This window comes from Anabas testudineus, chromosome 16, assembly GCF_900324465.2.
Source record: "Anabas testudineus chromosome 16, fAnaTes1.2, whole genome shotgun sequence".
Lineage (NCBI taxonomy): Eukaryota > Metazoa > Chordata > Actinopteri > Anabantiformes > Anabantidae > Anabas > Anabas testudineus.
The window spans coordinates 16,250,320-16,269,046 of NC_046625.1; the positions used below are offsets into that span (position 1 = coordinate 16,250,320).

At 35.4% G+C, this 18,727-nt stretch overlaps 1 protein-coding gene across 3 annotated transcripts in view; it reads left to right on the forward strand.

The window, feature by feature from the left end:
- Positions 1-18,727, forward strand: part of adcy2a (adenylate cyclase 2a) — a 44,988-nt gene that overhangs the window by 6,277 nt on the left and 19,984 nt on the right. For 2 of the 3 annotated variants that reach the window (XM_026371511.1, XM_026371513.1), the window contains 5 exons: positions 7,321-7,482; positions 15,584-15,733; positions 17,177-17,325; positions 17,464-17,575; positions 18,345-18,472. In XM_026371511.1, the coding sequence (XP_026227296.1) occupies positions 7,321-7,482; positions 15,584-15,733; positions 17,177-17,325; positions 17,464-17,575; positions 18,345-18,472 (701 nt within the window). Of the gene's footprint in view, positions 1-7,320; positions 7,483-8,206; positions 8,265-15,583; positions 15,734-17,176; positions 17,326-17,463; positions 17,576-18,344; positions 18,473-18,727 lie in introns of those variants that run through there. The other variant, XM_026371514.1, reaches the window with a different exon arrangement.

The following is an 18,727-nucleotide window of genomic DNA, read 5'->3' on the forward strand; positions in this document are numbered from 1 at the left end:
TAAACAGTGATTAGAGGCAGGGCTTCATACCCTCCCACCACCTTGCCTATCATATACTGTATAACCCTAATTTCATTAAGGAGGATTGCTTTTGTCCCATTTCTGTCATACAGTGTTGTTGCTGCTTGTCATGATCTGGTCAAAAAATTCTGATCATAGATTAGTTTTTTATTTATAATTTGCAAACCTTGATCAAAAATATATTCCATCACATTTTATATACAACTAAATGTGCAGCTTAAAGTGTGCAGAAAAAGGAAGCACGACTGGTGTGATTTCATAGATATAATAAAAGGCAGCCGATGAAACATTAGAGATGGTATAGGTTTTTTGGTGTAATGTCGTACTTGATAAGGATAATGGCATATTTATCACATGACAATTGGAAAAGCAAATGTACCAAGATGTTGAAGGCTTCATGTTTGGTTTGGCATAGGGGATGTGATCGACATATTTTGCAGGACTGCAATGTGTCAGGTAAAATTTATTTTGTAATAAATGTGAGCAAGAGAATAGGCTGGATGAGGCCTTGCAGTAACAGGGTGGCACAGTGAGATAGAGGCGATCATATGGAACACAATTACCACTGAAGCACCATGACACGGGACCTTGCTACTACCAAAAATAAACATTTTTATAATTTATGAATTTAATATCTAATGAAAACATTATCAAACAATGTACAAATATAATATTTAAAGTCATCACTTGAAGTTAATATGAAGTGGTATACTTTTAAGTGCTCCTACTGCTTTAATGAGCTTTCTTTAGATCTTATTAGCCTGTTCAAATTTCACCATTTTAAAAAGGCTAACATGCATTTTTTATGGATCTCTTAGAAAATATTTTACAGTGCATGTTTTTTATTTATTTATTTTTTATGATGAAACGATTATTATTGTAACCCATGCACAACAATAAACAACGTCACTGGGCTTATATCTCTGGAACACAATCTAATATTTTATTGGACAGCCTTTAGCTTTGATTGCTGCTCGCATTTGCCTTGACATCGTTTCAATAAGTTTCTGCAATGTCACAACATTTTTTCCCGTTCATAGTTGCATTAATTTTTCCGCTTGTATTATGATCAGAGAGTCTGACAGCTGCTCAAAGTCACAAGGCACATCCCAAAGATTCTCAACAGGATTGAGGTCTGGACTCTGTGGTGGCCAATCCATGTGTAAAAAAATGATGTGTCATGCTCCCTGAACCACTCTTTCACAATTTGAGCCTGATGAATCCTGGTATTGTCATCTTGGAATATGCCTGTGCCATCACGGAGGAAAAAATCCATTGATGGAATAACCTGGTCACTCATTGCTGAACCCAGACGTGACCAACTGCAGCAACCCCAGATCATAGCACTGCCCCCACTGGTTCGGATTCATCAGACCACATGACCTGCTTCCATTGCTCCAGAGTCAAATCTTTATGCTCCCTAGCAATTTGAAGCCTTTTTTTTTTATTAGCCTAAATGACAAGTGGTTTTCTTAAGTCTGCACAGGTGTTAAGTCCCAATCCCTTGAGTTCCCTTTGCAATTTGCATGGAGAAATGCTCTTACTTTGAAGAAGATGATCCCCACTATCCTTCCAGTTTTTGCGTTGGAAAGTTCTTAACCGAATTCTAGTAATTCTGCAATCTTCTTAGAACTTTTTTTTTTTTTCGTGTTGCATGCCAATATTTTGACCCTTCTTAAACAGATTAACATCTTTGCCACGACCAGAGCATTGTATAAGAAATCAGAATGTTCTCACTGTTTCAGTTAGAGTTAAATAGGTTGTTGCCAGCTGAAACATAATCGGTGAAAGGTGGTGACTTTCTTTTTTTCTTGGATGGGGGGTGTAAATAAATAAAATAAAAACCTGTCCTCAGTATGTTTTCCTAGCTTCAGTGACATGAAGCAGCTTGCCTGCATAGGCAAAATAACTATTTTATGGTTTGACATTGACAAAAAGAGACAGCCAGACGGTGAGAAAACAAAAGGGAGTTACAATACATACTGCACTGTCAGTGTAGTACACTGCAAGGTTAAGAAATGGAACAGAAACTCCAAATATTCCCTCAGCTGTGTTGTGGTCTCCCAGAGTTAGTTTTGTATACAGTATACTTTAAAACCGGAGATCAATTGGATGCTTATCCTGTCTCCACCAAGCCATGTCTGTTTGCTGATGGTGAAGAGAGGAGCTTATCTGTATGGCCCAGCCTCATGTATCTGTGTGCTCCAGGTTTGGACCTTGCCTCATCTACTCCCATCCTCTTTCTCGATCCTTCACAGTCTCTGCCACACGTGCGTGCGCACACACACACGCACACCCACTTTGAATATAGTAAGTATAAGTATATAGCGTTAAGAGAGAGGTGGGGCAAAGAAAGTTGTGGTGAAAAAGCCCATCTGGTTAGAATTGTTAAGACTATAGTAAATGGTAGAAATAAGACAGTAACTATTAATGGGTAAATATTCGGGTTGTTAAGGGAGAGATGGAGGAGAAAAAATATTTTTGTGTAACAAGATCAGTCTGCCCAAACTGTTTATGGAAATTACAAACCAAGCACTTTATCTGATTGTGTCTTAACTTCATTCAATTCTGCATGCTTACGATAAATGCAGTGGATCTGCCTTTTATTCAAATTTAATAAGTATAGCTACAAATAGAAAAAGAGCACTTTTTAAAAAATTCTGACATAGCAGAGTCTCTCTTGCTCGCTCGCTCGCTCACTCACTCACTCTCTCACTCACTCACTCACTCACACACACACACACACACAAACCCCTCCACACTGGAAACTGGAAACTAATCTCTGCCACAGACTGTAGACTAAAAGCCTGATGTAATCTGATGCTCCATTCCTATAATTTGTTTTATGAACCCTCCTTAGTGTCATTATGAAGAAATTGATTAATGGGACAGAGCTAGAGTGGACTGTACCATTATAGATTATAAAAAGCATTGTACACTTAACTGACAGAAGGAAAGGGGCTTACTGTATGTGTGTGGCTTTAACCACAATGAAGGAAGCCCCTCACTGTTTTATTACTGAAAGTATCATGTATGCAGAATAGCTCAGCAGGTGTCCTTGCCTTCAGCCTCTCCATTATCCTTGGTACATGATATAGTTAGCAGCATTAGGTTTCAAAGCATTCACTTAGGAAAAAAAAAAAAGCTTTCTGGACTGTAAACAAATTATGTTACTGTGGTAAATGATATTTGGCAGCAATTAGCAGCTCTCTCTTGTAGTAGGAAGTCTAATACATAATGTGTTTCTTAATCGTCTACACAGGAGAAAAATCTAAAAGATCTAGTGGTTGCACATCTACACTTCCTTTCTGTTGCAGCTTGAGTCATGTAACCTTACACTGGTGTTTTTTTCAATTGCTGTATCAATATTTGTTCTGATTCAGTGCTTACATCTATATTTTTTTATGATTTTATATTAATTTTGTATTTTAGCGACAAAGTGAAAACAAGATAATTTTTTTTCTAATTTCATTCTAATTTACTAATTTACTTGAATACATCATAGTAACTCGCTTATTCAGTTCTATGTTCCCACTGCCATAGAATTAGAATTTAAATTTTTTTAGAGGGTTGGAGAAAACTTCCACTATTCATTTTTTTTCTGGTCTGTCTTTAATTTGCATTTGCATTTGAATGCTTGTTGCCAATGTTACTGAACTGTAACATTGCAAGAATAAAACAAGACTGTGCTCATTGAGGCAGTGTTATAGGGACATTAGAAATGGTTCTTTTTAGGGTTGTGTTTATTCAAGCACAATACTGCAGAGACTAACCCAAACAAAAACAGGGAGACTGGAGTTATTTCCATTAGTGGTTCACCAGTAGATTATTTTTTCAAACAATGAATTGCTCTGTCTCTAACAGGTCTAAAAGTACTAAAAGACAGTTATATTTTACAAAGGCCTAATATTCAAATTGATTCGTTCTTTAAAGCCAGCTGCCTAAAACCCCAGAATCAAAGTCAAACTAAATCACAAAATTGTCTGTGTGGGGCACAGAAAACATTGACTATCAACATCATGATAGGTTTTGGAGTATATTTATACTAAAATATTTGCGAAAGTTGCATACTGTGGTTTTAATTAATTACAGTAATAGTTAATGATTCATTTTCTCTCAAATAATCAGTAGATTCATAATCATTGCAGTTCTATTTTATATTTGATTCTGCTTTCAGAGCTGTACTACTCAGCCATGCATATTACATATTGTTCTACATCTTGTGTCGTTCAGCTTCACAACAGTTAGTTGGTTTGTTGCTTCTGGCTCTAGTTCAGTAGCTATTGCTGTGTTACAGTAAAAGGAAATCTACCTACTGGCTTACTGTGCTTTATTTCACATTCTTGCAGGTACAAAGCTGTAGAGCAAAAACAAGTACAACTTTTGCACCATCCGTACTTACTTTAAAAAAACACAAAACAAAATGAGAATGGACTAGTTCTCTGGATGCTGTCCGTCATGCAAAAGGGATTATTATGTGAAGCAGTCATGTAAATAGAAGAGAAAATGGAAATGCCAGATTGCATATATATACATATATATATATAAGTTAACTTCTACTGATTGTGTTAAAGACACAGTTGTTACAGAGGTTAAACTAGGTGAAACTATAAAGTTTGGTTGTAATACAGTAGTTGTGCCACAACCAACAAGAGAAATTGGAAATATGAGAAAGCAACTCTGACCTCTGCCAGTCCAGAGAGACACAAAAATGAAGAAAAGAAAAAAAAAATAAACTAAGAAGAAATGGTCTGGCCTATAACTTGACTCTTAAAAAGCAAGATCCTGTGTACTGGCAGTGTGTGATTTTGCAAAAGGTCAGGGGGCATTAGAGGTTACTCCCATTATGGTTGGCTTCTGTAATTATAGATGCTTTCATCAATACTGGTGTTTTACTGAGGAAACGGGGCGTCGACTTGACAATGTTAAAGAACCAGTTGCAGGTGGTCCATCAAACAAGCAATTTTTTGTGTGTGCAGGAAATTACATTATACACTACTTCATTGGGTACTTGTCATTTTATGCATGGCTTTTGAAACAGCTTACTAAACACACCTTAAATGTCTCGATGAATAATGTATGAAATGTAATGTATGTATGCACTGTGAGGAGGCTGTATACTTTGACATTGAGAAGAATAATGTAAACGTGTCATTAAAACATGAGGGTAACTTAACTAGTAGTTAAAGCCAGCTTAGCTGTGCGGGTTCCTCGACTGAAAACATTTGGGCATCTAGTCCAGACTTTTACCTCATTGAGAATCTTTGGGATGTACTGGAGAAGACTTTGCTCAGTGGTCCAACTCTCCCATCATCAATAGAAGATCTTGGCGAAAAATGAATGCAACGCTGGACAGGAATAAATGTTGTAACATTGCCGAAGCTTATCGAAATGATGCCAAGTTGAATGTGTGCTGTAATCAAAGCTAAAGGCGTTATTTTATTTTATTTATTTTTTGGACAGGCTCAAAGTTCTCAAGTTCTCATATTTAATTAGCAATCTGACATTGTTTCCTGCTCTTTAAAGCTGCAGGAAATAACAGCAGCAACCATCACCACAGTTACTGCTCATGCAGGAATACAAATACTTGGTTTTCTGTTACTGTACAAAAAGATTATCAATACTTTTCCTGAATACTTTCAGTTGCAGAGGCTGGTAACTTTTTATTGTGAAAATGTTTTGCACATTATCAAGAATCTTGACGTTCTATACAGTATTACTAAATACTATTATATTCAGTACTATTTGAAATAGACTAGATGAGCATCATTTGAACATTTTTTGTGACTTTCCAGAGACATTTAGAAATACAGCATTAGTCTTGCATAATATACTTTAGAGGTTCATTATTTGGTCTTCTCGGCAGGTTTATCTATTTTTTTTTTATATTAGAACTCAGACTTACTTTATTTCTGTTTTTTATTAATAAAACTGTGGAACAAAATAGACACACTACCATGGGATTTATATTTTTTCTCAACTTGATTGTGAAGTACTATCTGACTGTCCACAATAATTGTATCAAAAAAACAGTTTTATAGAAATTAATTATTTAAGGATTTTTGTTGTGATTCTTTTCCCCCATGGTGCTGTAATTTATTAGCAAAGGATTGCCCCTGTTCTTCATGACCAGTCATGTGAGGGACTGTGACTTTTTCAGGTTGTCAAGTACTACCATTCTACCATGTAGAAGTTGTATAATGACCAATAACATAAAATTTACTGTGTTTGACTAAAACTTAAAACTTAGCTTCTTCACAATTTGCTCCTCTGCTGATCACACAATCCCCATTAACAATTTGAGAGAACTATGAAACGGCATTATCATGATTAGACTAATTAGTAAATGCTGTATGTCCTACAGTTCCTGTTTTATCTGTAGTGAAGCAACAGGAGGTATACAATTGCAGGAGGAACATTATGTGTTTGAGCTGAATTTAAATTAAACAGAAATAAAACATTGTTTTTAGGGTTGTGTGTGTGCGTTCTGCCGGTTTCTATTTACTAGCATAATTAGCTGATAAAGTAGCAGTGGAATATTGATTTTTCCTACAGATTTTATATGAACTGTTTACCAAAGCTTAAACAGAGGAGGTACTGTTTTCCTCATTGTCACTTGTTCTCCTTCTTTCTCTATTGCTTTCATTCCTGCTTTCCATCTAGCTGCCTTGTGCATCCTAACCCCGCTTTCCCACTGGCCTTCCAACTAAGAAATGTTAACTGGCACCTGGCTGTAGCCTGTAAGAACACTGGCCACTTTCTGTCTATGCATAGCAGCAGATGAGTTGCTTCAGCCATGCAGCCGAAGACCTATTAAAGAAGGGTTTGTGCATGAGCCTATTTGTATGATGCATAGAGCTCAAGCAAAAAGGAAACTACTTAACATGCTACATTAGAGATTTAAGGTTTGAAGTTTGATTCCTGATTGTCATCATTTGTTTCCTGTGGTCAGGCTTACGTAAGCTAAAGATGCTCAACTATTACAATGTAGAACACTGAAATGTTCTTAAAGATCGACGCATCCTTTCTCGCCATTTCCTTCTTTTTTAATTAAATGTTAATTGTCTTTAATGCCACTGTAATGTAGCTGTCCATAAATAATCTTTACTTCTTCAACCAGACTCTATAGAGTTTCGAATTCCGGGTTCATGGTTTTTCTTTCCCACAGTACTGTGATTTATTGATGTTTTACTTTCATCTGTTTTCTTTTCTTGTTAATCCATTCCTCTTGCTCTTTCTCAATCTCTTCTTTCCGCTTCTCTCTGCAGGTTTGTTTAAAGCGTATTTTTTTCTTCACAGGTGTCGTTCTTCCTGTTCATTGTGTTTGTGGTTTACACCATGCTGCCGTTCTCTATGCGTGAGGCCATCGTCGCCAGCGTCCTGACCTCTGCTTCTCACACCATTGTGTTGAGTGTCTGCCTGTCCACGACAACTGATCTCATGGAGCCAGTAGTATGGCAGGTAAGGTGATCAAACATAAGTGTGGACTAATTGTAACTATAAAACTGTAATCAGAAGTGGGCTAACATAGCTTAGCATAGACTGGAAACAGGACTGGAAATGGGGACACTGTCCACAAGCCAGTCTTAATATAATGGAAAGCCACCTTATAGCACCTCTGAAGATACATGATTAGCATGTTTGAATAAAACTTTAAAAAACACTTTAAGAAAATCACAAATTTGTTAAAACAATTTCTTGGTCAGGACCAGTAACTTTCTAAAATTGGTAAGTGATCCCATACAAGAAATATGCAAATTTGTCTTCGTTTTATTCTGTAACCTTTAGTGAACCTGTATTGTCATGTAGTAGTCATTAACATAATAATAATAATAATAATAATAATAATAATAATAATAAATGCAAAACCCATATATAATGCTTGTTTATACTCCACACACACTCTACTTGAGCCATACTTCATAGAATAACCTTTTTTATTTTTTTAATTTATGAATGTATTCATTTTTGAAAATCAGATGGAATCTTAATTTAATTGTTTTTCTTTGCAGACATTTCCCCATCCTGTTCCAAAACAAGCTTGTTTGGACATTTTTCATCATCTATATTTTTAGCAAACAAATGTGACCTTTAAAACTAATTTAGCATTGCAGGTGAGCAATAGAAATTCTAATGTGTTTTTTTTAATACTTTATTAAAGGTCACTCTCTTTCCAGCACTATTATACAAAATGTTCAGGCACTTAGCATATGCCGAAAAGGACAAAGAAACATCAATATCAGGTAACAAATTGTTCAGGTAATGCACTTTTTTATTTGAGCTTATTCAAATTTTAATCATTGATTGACAATATATTTGGGACTACTTTGGGCTACTTTCAACTAATGCATAAAGGTAAGCACTAGGTTAACAAATATGTGAGCCACACCTCACTGATAATCTTTAAAGACCAAGATGCTGTTTAACATTTTAGAACTAAATTGGAAAGGGCATTGCTAGAATTCAAAAAAGCTGTATGTCTATGACTGTGTATTCTTTGTGTAAATTATTGTAAATTACTCTTCTGTGTTTTTTCTGTAGGAACTGTATGAATTTGCAGGTGATACATGTTTTTAAAGGTTTCCTAAGCACCAATAACCTATTCTTATAAAATAAATCAAAAGAATCATTTATAGTTCATTATACATAATTTATATCATGTTATTCAAAATTTTCTGTGCACTGTTTTAAAAGAATTCTCCATAGACAAAGACAAGTTTAGGCTCAGCATGCCTTTTTTTATTTGAATAACTGCAGCATGGGAATACAGGGGCTGTATGGTACATACTGTACTTTTATTAATATATCTCAGTCTCTTGTCTCTCTCTTGTGTGCTAAGTCAATTCACTGTCAGCTAAAAAAAAGAGTATCCCTCTAAACAAAAAAAAAAAGATGGCAAATAAATTATTCCAAAGTATTCCAAAATACTTTGAAAAGGCTTTTCTTGTTCTTTATTTTCCCTCTTTAATGGTTCCAAATTTATTAAAGCTGAAAAAGGTTCTCAGGTGTATAAGCACAATTCTCTTACTGGCCTATTTTGCTGCAAGAAATGACTGTGGCAGACATATTAGAGATATTTAGTACAATCTGTGTGTGTCATTTTACCAAGGCATTGTGGCAAGAAGAGACAGATTGCTGCACAATCGGCAGTCAAGATGACATGCTGGGTTAGACATCACATTGGCAACGAATGAAATGCCCACTAGTAAACACAGACTGTGCCAAATGCTTACTGCTCCGTGTTTTGTTACCAGTATTTTATTTGTTGACAGTTATGTCTTCTGCCAGTTGACTGTTGTTATGCCAAAGACTGTATTTGTTGTTTTGATGACAGTTGAGGGTAAATTTGTCACATGTCATTGTACAAAGTCTTACAGTGCTCTCAAATTTTATGTTTTTTAAAAAGAGAGGTTTGTCGTCATGTAGTCCTGTTATAGTGGGTTTCTTAGGAGCTGATATAATTGTAGGGCATATGAAAGAACAGGGTACCTTTCAGATGTGTGGATAACACAACATCTGGGCCTGGTACCCTTTTGGGCTTTTGTCTCTGAAAGAGCTGACACATATCTTTTTCATACATCCTTATTGTACTTCAGAGTCACATTTTAACAGTGAGTTTGACATTTTGATGTTTGAGTTTAACACAGTGAAATATAAGTACATTCAGTGTGCCATGGATACCACACCCTGAGTAGTTTGTTCTCCTTTGAAGGAAATATTGGATCCAATAACCTGGTGCTCAGTACTCATAGTGGGGTGCTGCTTCTCAATTTAGAAAGGGATTTTCTTCATAGCAGCTAGGAATTGAAAATAAAAGGCATACTGAACTCACACGAGTATAGATTTAAAAAAGCTAAATTAAGACTGATAATAGGTAGTGCTGCACAACAATTAGCAGGACTGCTTGAAAGCAGTAATGTTATTGAAGTAGCTTAAATGGTTATTTTTTTGACATGGACATGCTGCATTCAAATATTCCAGAGTATGTGTTTTATGATTGATTGCAATTTATAAAAGACATACAGTGTTAAAAACTATAATCCATATTGCCTTGTCCTGTAAAGAACACATTTATTCTTTCTGTGTGTGCCTTCTCTATATTTGTATCTGTGTGTGTCTGATGAGATGGAGAGAGTGCTTGCATGCATTTTCCTCCTCTACATTTCCTTGGAAATGTGCCAGTTTAAGTTCAGTCCTTTGTGATGGCACAGGCTGAATCTTACGGCTTCCTTTTTACATGAGAGCAGTGAGGTTTAGTGACAGGATGCTCCAAGGCATAACTGTCGGAACATAACTACTCAACAGCACCTATAAAAACCTACCCAGCTTCATAGTATTTTCCAAGGTGACACACCTGGTTAACATGTTTTTTGGTTGTCTACCACTGGTTGGACAATAAATGTAGACGTTTTTACAGATGCGCTGTTCAGTGCTTTAAAGTACATTGCTTTACCTTTAACATAGAAATATCAATTTAAATGAAATAATGAATATGGAGTCTACTTCTAGTATAAAAGAGACAGTGCGCTTCACATGGTTACATAAGGCTTCAATAGAACCTGTTCACCTTCAGGTTTTAGAGCATAGTTTTATTAAAATATTATTATTACATTTTGCTAACTTTGAAGTATTTTCGTATTTTGGGAATTATTTTATTCAAATTCAAAAATAAAATTGAAACTCTTATATCTGTTAAATAATGTGTATTATATATGAAGCTATGTTTAGCAGCAAACGTCTGAGACCTCACAGTGACAACAAGGCTTATTGCATGGTCAAAAAATGCTCTGACAAATAGAAACACAACACATACTTTGGAGGCTTTTGTTGTTGAATGAATTTAATAATAGACATATAGTGTTTTTAATTAATGAATTTCAAAGGTGCTAAGAGGTGATAGGTGAATTTTGTTAGCTCTGGACAGTGGCAGACGGTTTGCCTTTGTTTTCAGTATTTACCCCGTAGACACGACAATCAAAATTTATATTTAGTTTGCAGAAAGATTACGCCTATTTCCCAAAATGTTCAAAATCTCATACAGGCTTGCACAGATGTACAGTGATAAACATACTCACATTTATGCTGGGTTTGTATTTACTTTAACTTGATTTAAGATGATTTAAATCATTAAGACTTTTTTGTAAGATAACACTGGTCTGTCCTGCTAGAAATTTGTATATTCGACAATAAATGTCTTCACTCGTGTGCATTGTTCAAGTGTGCATACAAACTGCTCAGGGAGGTATTTAACTGAAAAGGAACTGAGCTGACGTCTTCACTTTTTCAAGTTCATTGAACTTTGCAGTGTTGACTCATTCGAATCTTAAATGAACCAGCTCATTTGTTGACAAGGTGAAAGTTCCCTTTTGAATGCATGTTCAGGTAACATTTGCAATTTCCACTTTTTCCTGTTGTATGTCCAACAGAAATTAACTTTTGCATTACTTTGCTATTTTACTTAAATGTAATTCCTCTGTAATCTTATCATGAAGAGAGTTATAGCAACTCAAATTTAAAAATATATTTCTTTCTTTTAGTCTTTTAGTATTCCTACACAGCTCTGCTTTAGAGCATTTGAATACTTGAAAGCTTGAATAATACTAAAGATAAAACATGCATTATTCAACAAAGGTCCCTTATTTCCAATTCAATATCTTCTCTAATTAATTTATGTGTAGAACTTTGGAATATTTAGATTTTATCCAAACTGTCTAAATTTGGTTCTGTGATTAGCTTTATGGTGATACTGAAGATCATTTAGTATTTTCTGTATTAAAATTATTCCATGACAATCTTTCTTCTCAGACCAGAAATAACCTTCGTTTGCACTCTTTTGACTGTTGCGTGCCAAATTATCAATAATTCATCACAGCACTCACACTTAGGTTTCCATTACTCTTCTCTCCAGGATTGTATTTTGTTAAATTTTTGTTGACAGAATAACAGTTTCTTGTGGTCATTTCTGTCGAAGGGATCACAAAGCAAATCAGATGAATATTAAAACAAGATTCACCTTCACATTAATCTCATACATTTCTCTCCTTGTACACATGTTAGTGTAACAGCAATCAATAACCTGTAGAGCTAAGCTCTCTGATTTAGATAATCCCAGAATACACCACCATGGCTCAAAACCCTTTAGAGGCCATCCTACCGTCAGTGTCTTGTCTAACAGATGTCAGCTAATAAAACAGCAACAAGTTTAACTGAATATAATCTGTTTAAAAGATAAGGCCAGTAATTCTGCTTGACTTTTTTGTATTGTAATTCATACGTGGTGTGTTATGGAACAGCGAGGGAGGCTGCTGGTGGATTGCAGTGGATATATTTAGTTTTTTGCGTTATAACTAGCTTAACTGTTGCTTATTGTGTTGAATATGTTTTTTGTTTTTTGTTTTTTTTTAAAGATGGACTTCAGTGAAGTAATGCACTAACCTGTATTTGCATTCTGGTGTCAAAACTAGTTAGATCTAACATCACATATACAGTAGCCTATCAGGACTACAGCGTGACTGCAAACTCTTTTGGAAAGCTATTTGCAAAGGCATCATTCCACCTTTTTGCACCTGCTTTCAGTCATTCAGTTTACTTGTCCAGACTGTTTTGTCAGACTTTGTATTAAAAATGTAACTAAGCCAGTCTTGTAAATGGCCCTTTATCAGTAATGCCTTTAGCTATGAAAAAATTTATTTCAGGTCTCTCTCAGTGGTTCGAAATGAATTTAGTGTTGGGATGTCTTGTCCTAAATAGTGAATCATGAAACAGTGAATAGATGTAAATATAAACCCAGCCAGCTCCCATGTATATAACCCCTGCCACTCTTGTATGCTTTTGTCAAATATAAAAGAGTGACAGATCATGAGTGTATTTAAAGTCCTCAATACATTCAATTTATATAATTTATCTGGATACAAAATTGTGTACATTTGCACATTTTATTATGGACTTGGTTTTGAGATGTTTTATAGGTATTGCACACTATAGATCCAGGTTATTAATTTGTGCTAATCAATGATCATTGACTAGTTATTCAACAATGCAAGATGTGGCAGACCTTCAGGTTCTTCATATGTTATTAAACAGATCCAGGATCAAATGAGTAATGCCAGTTCTTCTAATCCTGGATAAGGTTATCTGGTTATGTCAGTCCCACTTGAGAAGTCAATTATAAAAGCTATGTGATTTAAATATACACATATTGATGATTGAAAATTTTATAATAATATGTTTCCATGTTTAACAGTCGTGAAGGCCATCAGGTTACTGCCTGTGTCAGTGGAAATTGTTTTATTATTGTTTATTTAATCAGTCCTATGTATTACCGTAGTGTGCAACAATTTGTGCTTCATAAAACTCAACATCTCTTATTATTCCCCCCATAGCAGTGAATCTTTTGCATAAGAACAACCCATCTGTCCAAACAGGATGTGCCTCAGCACAGTTTGGACTGTCCCAGTAAAAGGGTGTAAACACTTCTGTTTCTGACTTTAATATATAAAGTAAAATACATTTTAAGTAAATTAAGTGCATTTTAAAAAACAGTTGCCAACACTTTGCTGTTATTGGTTACTGGTTGTAGATAATTGTATAAAAACTGTATAAACTGTATTAATAGAACAATGCAAAATTATGGGATCTGAATATTCTCTGAAGCAACTGTACATCTGTTTGACACTTTATGCCATTAGAGAGAGATAAAATTGCCAGTGGTCAGACATTATGCTGGAAACAATGGCAGACACTGCTAGTAAAAGAGAGATGAGTGCGAATTAACAAGGCAGGCTCAAGATTATCAAGGCTATCTGTCTTTTTACGTCCACCTGTCATCACCAGGCGTCTTCTATCATAATAGTTCTGTGTATGGAGTTTGCTGTGTAATGCTGCCATGAGTGAGTGAAAGTTGGGTATTGCCAATAAAAAAAGGGCAGTAAATGAGCTCCCCACATGTAGTTATCTTTGAATGTCATTGGACATAAGGCATTTGAGTTACCTGGTTCTCTTGAATACTGCTTTTTTAGGCATCACACAACCTCTGTAGAGAAATCAAAGATTTGCATTTTAATGAAAAGCCTGATAATGAATACAAGACTAAATATAAGACTGAAAGTATACACCAATGCTTGCGGCCCTGTGAGGCTATAATGGTATTTACACACCACACTGGCAGAAAGTCTTTAATATTCTAGATTCATTAAATCAAGTGGGACTTGTGCTAAGTTTGGCCTGAGGATATTGTTAGCAAACATGGCAAGTTACCAGAATTAAGAGGTTTGATCTCCACAGTTTTTATCTTGCAACATCTAATCAGGCTCACCTTAACTTTGTCTGACCTACCTATCACCTGTTCAACCTTGAATGTACAACAGAGAGTGAGCAGGAGATAACAAGATAGTAAGACTTTGGACTGAGGATAAAAATAAAAATTTGATGTATTTTATATAATTTCTGATTCAAATTCAAATAAAGATGAGGAAGCACCAAATGCAAAAGTATCACCTTCTTGTTGACAGGTACCACTAAGGTTTATTGATAGAAGCAATTAGAACATTATTTTGGAGAAAACAAAAAATGTACCACATTTTCAGTTGAACTTGAACGTTGTCTTGAGTTTCAGATTTGAGAGGTACTTCAGATATTTTTCATTAACTTGATGGTCAAATTACCAAAAATGAGTAAGGAAATTACAGCTAGTTGTTAGTACAATTGCTTATTTCAGTAATTGCAGTATAAATGTATAAGATTTATTTGACTGTGCAACAGCAGCTTCATCACTTTAGTCAGGCCATGTCCAAATGGAACCAATAGTTGGATGTGGTGTCTGCGTAATGATTAGAATTAAGGAACTGTCAGGCTTCTCTGTGTGCGATGGACCTAAACTCAAAGGAGAGTATTTATATAGACAAGATGTGCGGAGACATAATTAGCCACTGAGTTTATTTATTAGTTTCCATCATTTTTATTGTTTTTCATTTTTTCCACTGTGAATTTGATGCAGCCAATACACAGTCCTATTTTTAGTCTGCAAACAACTGAGCAGGGGCAGCATAGGGGTCACACACTAATCTCATTCTGTATACCGTTCTACTATCTCTGAGGTCATCAGCAGGTGCAACCACTTTCTATAACAACTGATTCACAAGAAAATCAAATAAAAACAGAGTTGTTTATAAAAGCTACATTGCCATGAAATAAAGTCAACAGTGCATAATGTGGGCATTGGATCCATGTCACAAAAACTAACCATCTCCTCAGGACCTAGAATGATTAAACCATATTTTCTTAGAAAACTCTGAAAACTGCTACTGGATGGCTTGATCCTCAAATTAATGTATATACTATAGTTATCTAAAAGCTTAATCCATAAATTAATCTACTAAAACTTCTAGTTTCATTTATATAAAATGCATAGATCTGTATCCCTTCCTTTTACAGCTTTGTTTTTCCTGTTTTAATTCAGTTTCTACCAGGTTACCATTTACCACAGTTATAAATGAATGATTAATTTTGTCTGATACTTATCTATACTAATACTAGCTTTGTCTGTTCTTTTGTTCCTGCCCAGATTTTGGCCAATATTATAATTTTCATGTGTGGCAACATGGCGGGCGCATACCACAAGCATCTGATGGAGTTGGCACTTAAACAGACTTATCAGGACACCTGCAACTGCATCAAGTCCCCTATTAAGCTGGAGTTTGAGAAAAGACAACAGGTAAAGTCATCAATAAGTCTTAATGTTCAGTAAGGAAGTCGAATGTCAGACAGGCAGTGATTGAGTACAACCAGTAGTGAGCAAGATTGTGTTCATTATGATAATGATTACAGTGGCAGGGAATGAAATGAGTGAGGAAGGGATTATGTATGGACGAGAACAGTTGCATGATGATGATGATAGCAGTGTCTGTATAAGAAAGTACAAGGTTGAGTGAGTAAATGAATTGAACATAATGGCATAACTAGGACTTGGAGAATAATATTAAAATGACTTATCGCTGTGCAAGCTTGTGATGGAGGTTGCTTTATATTACAGATGCTGCTGTTGTAACGTTTGGGTAGCTATTCAGTCAGAAAGGATGAACCCAGCTGTTGTTGTGAAAGCCCAGGCTTGGGGTAGAGCTGGTTATTCCTATGGTGAATCCTGAATCCAGCTTGTGTTATTACAACTGCCAAGAGTGATTCTGAAAATGCCTTGGGTGTAGTGTTTCACAGTAGCCCTGGAGTGCCACTGCTGTTTGTGACAGATGGTCGGAACAGTGTGGAGACATATTTCTCAGTAAACTCGTACTATATGCTGTCTGCTGCTTGCTTTTATTCAAGGTACTCGTCAGAACAGTGAGTGCATACATTTACAGTTTGATTGTCCCAAGCGGGACTACACTATGTCAGTTCATCATAAACCGCAGTCCTGGCAGTTTTTGTTAGCAGCCTCCGAGGATCTCTCCATCTCCTGGAACCCTCAGAGTCTCAGTATCAGTGCAGGGACATGATCAGTGGTCAACTTGCCATGTTGGAGACATTAACTTCCTTTTTTGCTTAGAGTACAATCCACAGTAGTCTTTGAGAAGTGGTTAAGCTACCATTCAATGAAACAAAGTTGTGATGGTATGAAGTGAGTGTCTGCTGGTTGCTGACAATAAACTAATAAGCATGTTTTTACATATATCATTACATTTAAAAATATACATTACATTACTTAGCACTTGAAGCTTTAATGGAGACCAGAGACATAATGGAGATAGATACCTGTGTACTGTTTAACGTTAATGCTTCAAACTAGCTATCAATTTACTCAAAATGTCAATTTTTTCAAAGTATAGTTAAGGTCTCTGCTCTTTATGTTGTACAATGAATCTGAAAGCTTTCTTTTTAAAAAAAATAAATTTAAAGTTATGGTTATGTTTGAAATGTTTTCTTCCTATCATAATGGAAAGAAAAATATTGAATTTAATTTTGATCTCTGTGAAAATGTAGTGTTTGTGGAAAAAATAAACTGAAGCTGAAACTAATTGCTGAACAAATATTACATTTTTATTAGTTTTATAGTAATATGTATTACAAGTGTTGATTGTTTAAATTTGACTAATCCTCTTCTTTTTTTACTCTTTGAAAATCACTATACTACTACTACAGTTTGTGTTTTTGTTATTGCCATCAGGAGCGTCTCCTCTTGTCACTGTTGCCAGCTCACATAGCCCGTGTGATGAAAGCTGAGATCATACAGAGACTCAAAGGCCCAAACTTTGGTCAAATTGAGAACACAAACAATTTTCACAACCTCTATGTCCAGAGACACACTAATGTCAGGTATGTAGTATTTATTTGGATGTACTACTCATGTGACCAAGCAGTACTGTACTTTACTTATAAGACTTCCACAAAAATGTTGGAAAACATTACATCCTGGTACTGTAGGGTAATTAATATATATTTTTCCACCCCTAGTATACTTTATGCTGATATAGTAGGATTCACACGGCTGGCGAGTGACTGCTCACCTGGAGAGCTCGTGCACATGCTGAATGAGTTGTTTGGAAAATTTGATCAAATTGCAAAGGTAAACACTTACCTTATTGTTACTTAACAAAATCCAAACAGAATGCTATTTTTTCTTCTTCAAGGGAGACTGAACATTGAAAAAACCTACAGTACACATCTTACACATGAAATGTATAATAACTATAATAAAGGCTGCACTTAGTACAGTACAGTAATAACAGGGTAATGGAGGGGGGTTAATAATTTGGTAACATGTTTTAAACGCATGAAACGGATAAAATGTACAATCTTCTGTTTGTACTTAATTTTATTATACTAAGTGCCATGTAGAGCCACAACATTTCTCCATAAGCCACTTTAGGCCATGGTTACAGTATAGGTTATTAACCTTATCCCTCCTTGTTACCAGCTGAGGCATTAAACAAAGTAAAAATTCAAGTGTAATGACATAATAAGAATACATGTTCCGTAACACAAAATCTGACTTCACACAGTGCCAAAACAATGCAGTTTTGCAAATATGTTAAAAATGTAGCAGCATACACAGAAATACGATGTAAGTGGTAAACATGCAGTATTTATTCTAGAAAAGTTCTTGTTTATTGACAAAAGTTTACACAAATCATAGAAACTGTAGAGACCTTTTTTCCCCACTCACAGTGACTTCAATACAGAATAAGAAATTGTAGCTAAAAGGCACATTAAATGAAAAGCTGAGGGAGAATTTTCTGTCGAAATGTTATGTGATTAAATTAAAAAGCTGTCTGTTAGTGGGACCTTTACCTGACCCGATTTATATGTGCTTGTGTTCAACATTTTATATGCAGGAAAATGAGTGCATGCGGATCAAAATCCTTGGTGACTGTTACTACTGTGTGTCCGGCCTACCAGAGTCTCTGCCAAATCATGCTAAGAACTGTGTGAAAATGGGTCTGGACATGTGTGAGGCCATCAAGTAAGTGCAAATTGCAGAACAGTGCTGCTACAGAAAAACCGCAACAAATTTTAAAATGGTATGTGTATTTATACTGTAACCAAATGTTTTTAGCTTCTAACAGCTCTAAAATTAGTTCAAGCTTATTGCTGTACTTTTTTTATTCATTTTATTTATTGACTTATTTATTTACCTTGAAGACTCTAGTCTCATTAGGTTTGTGAAAATATTGGGTATTGCAGGTAATATCTTTTGGTCGCCTGCAGCATATTTTTG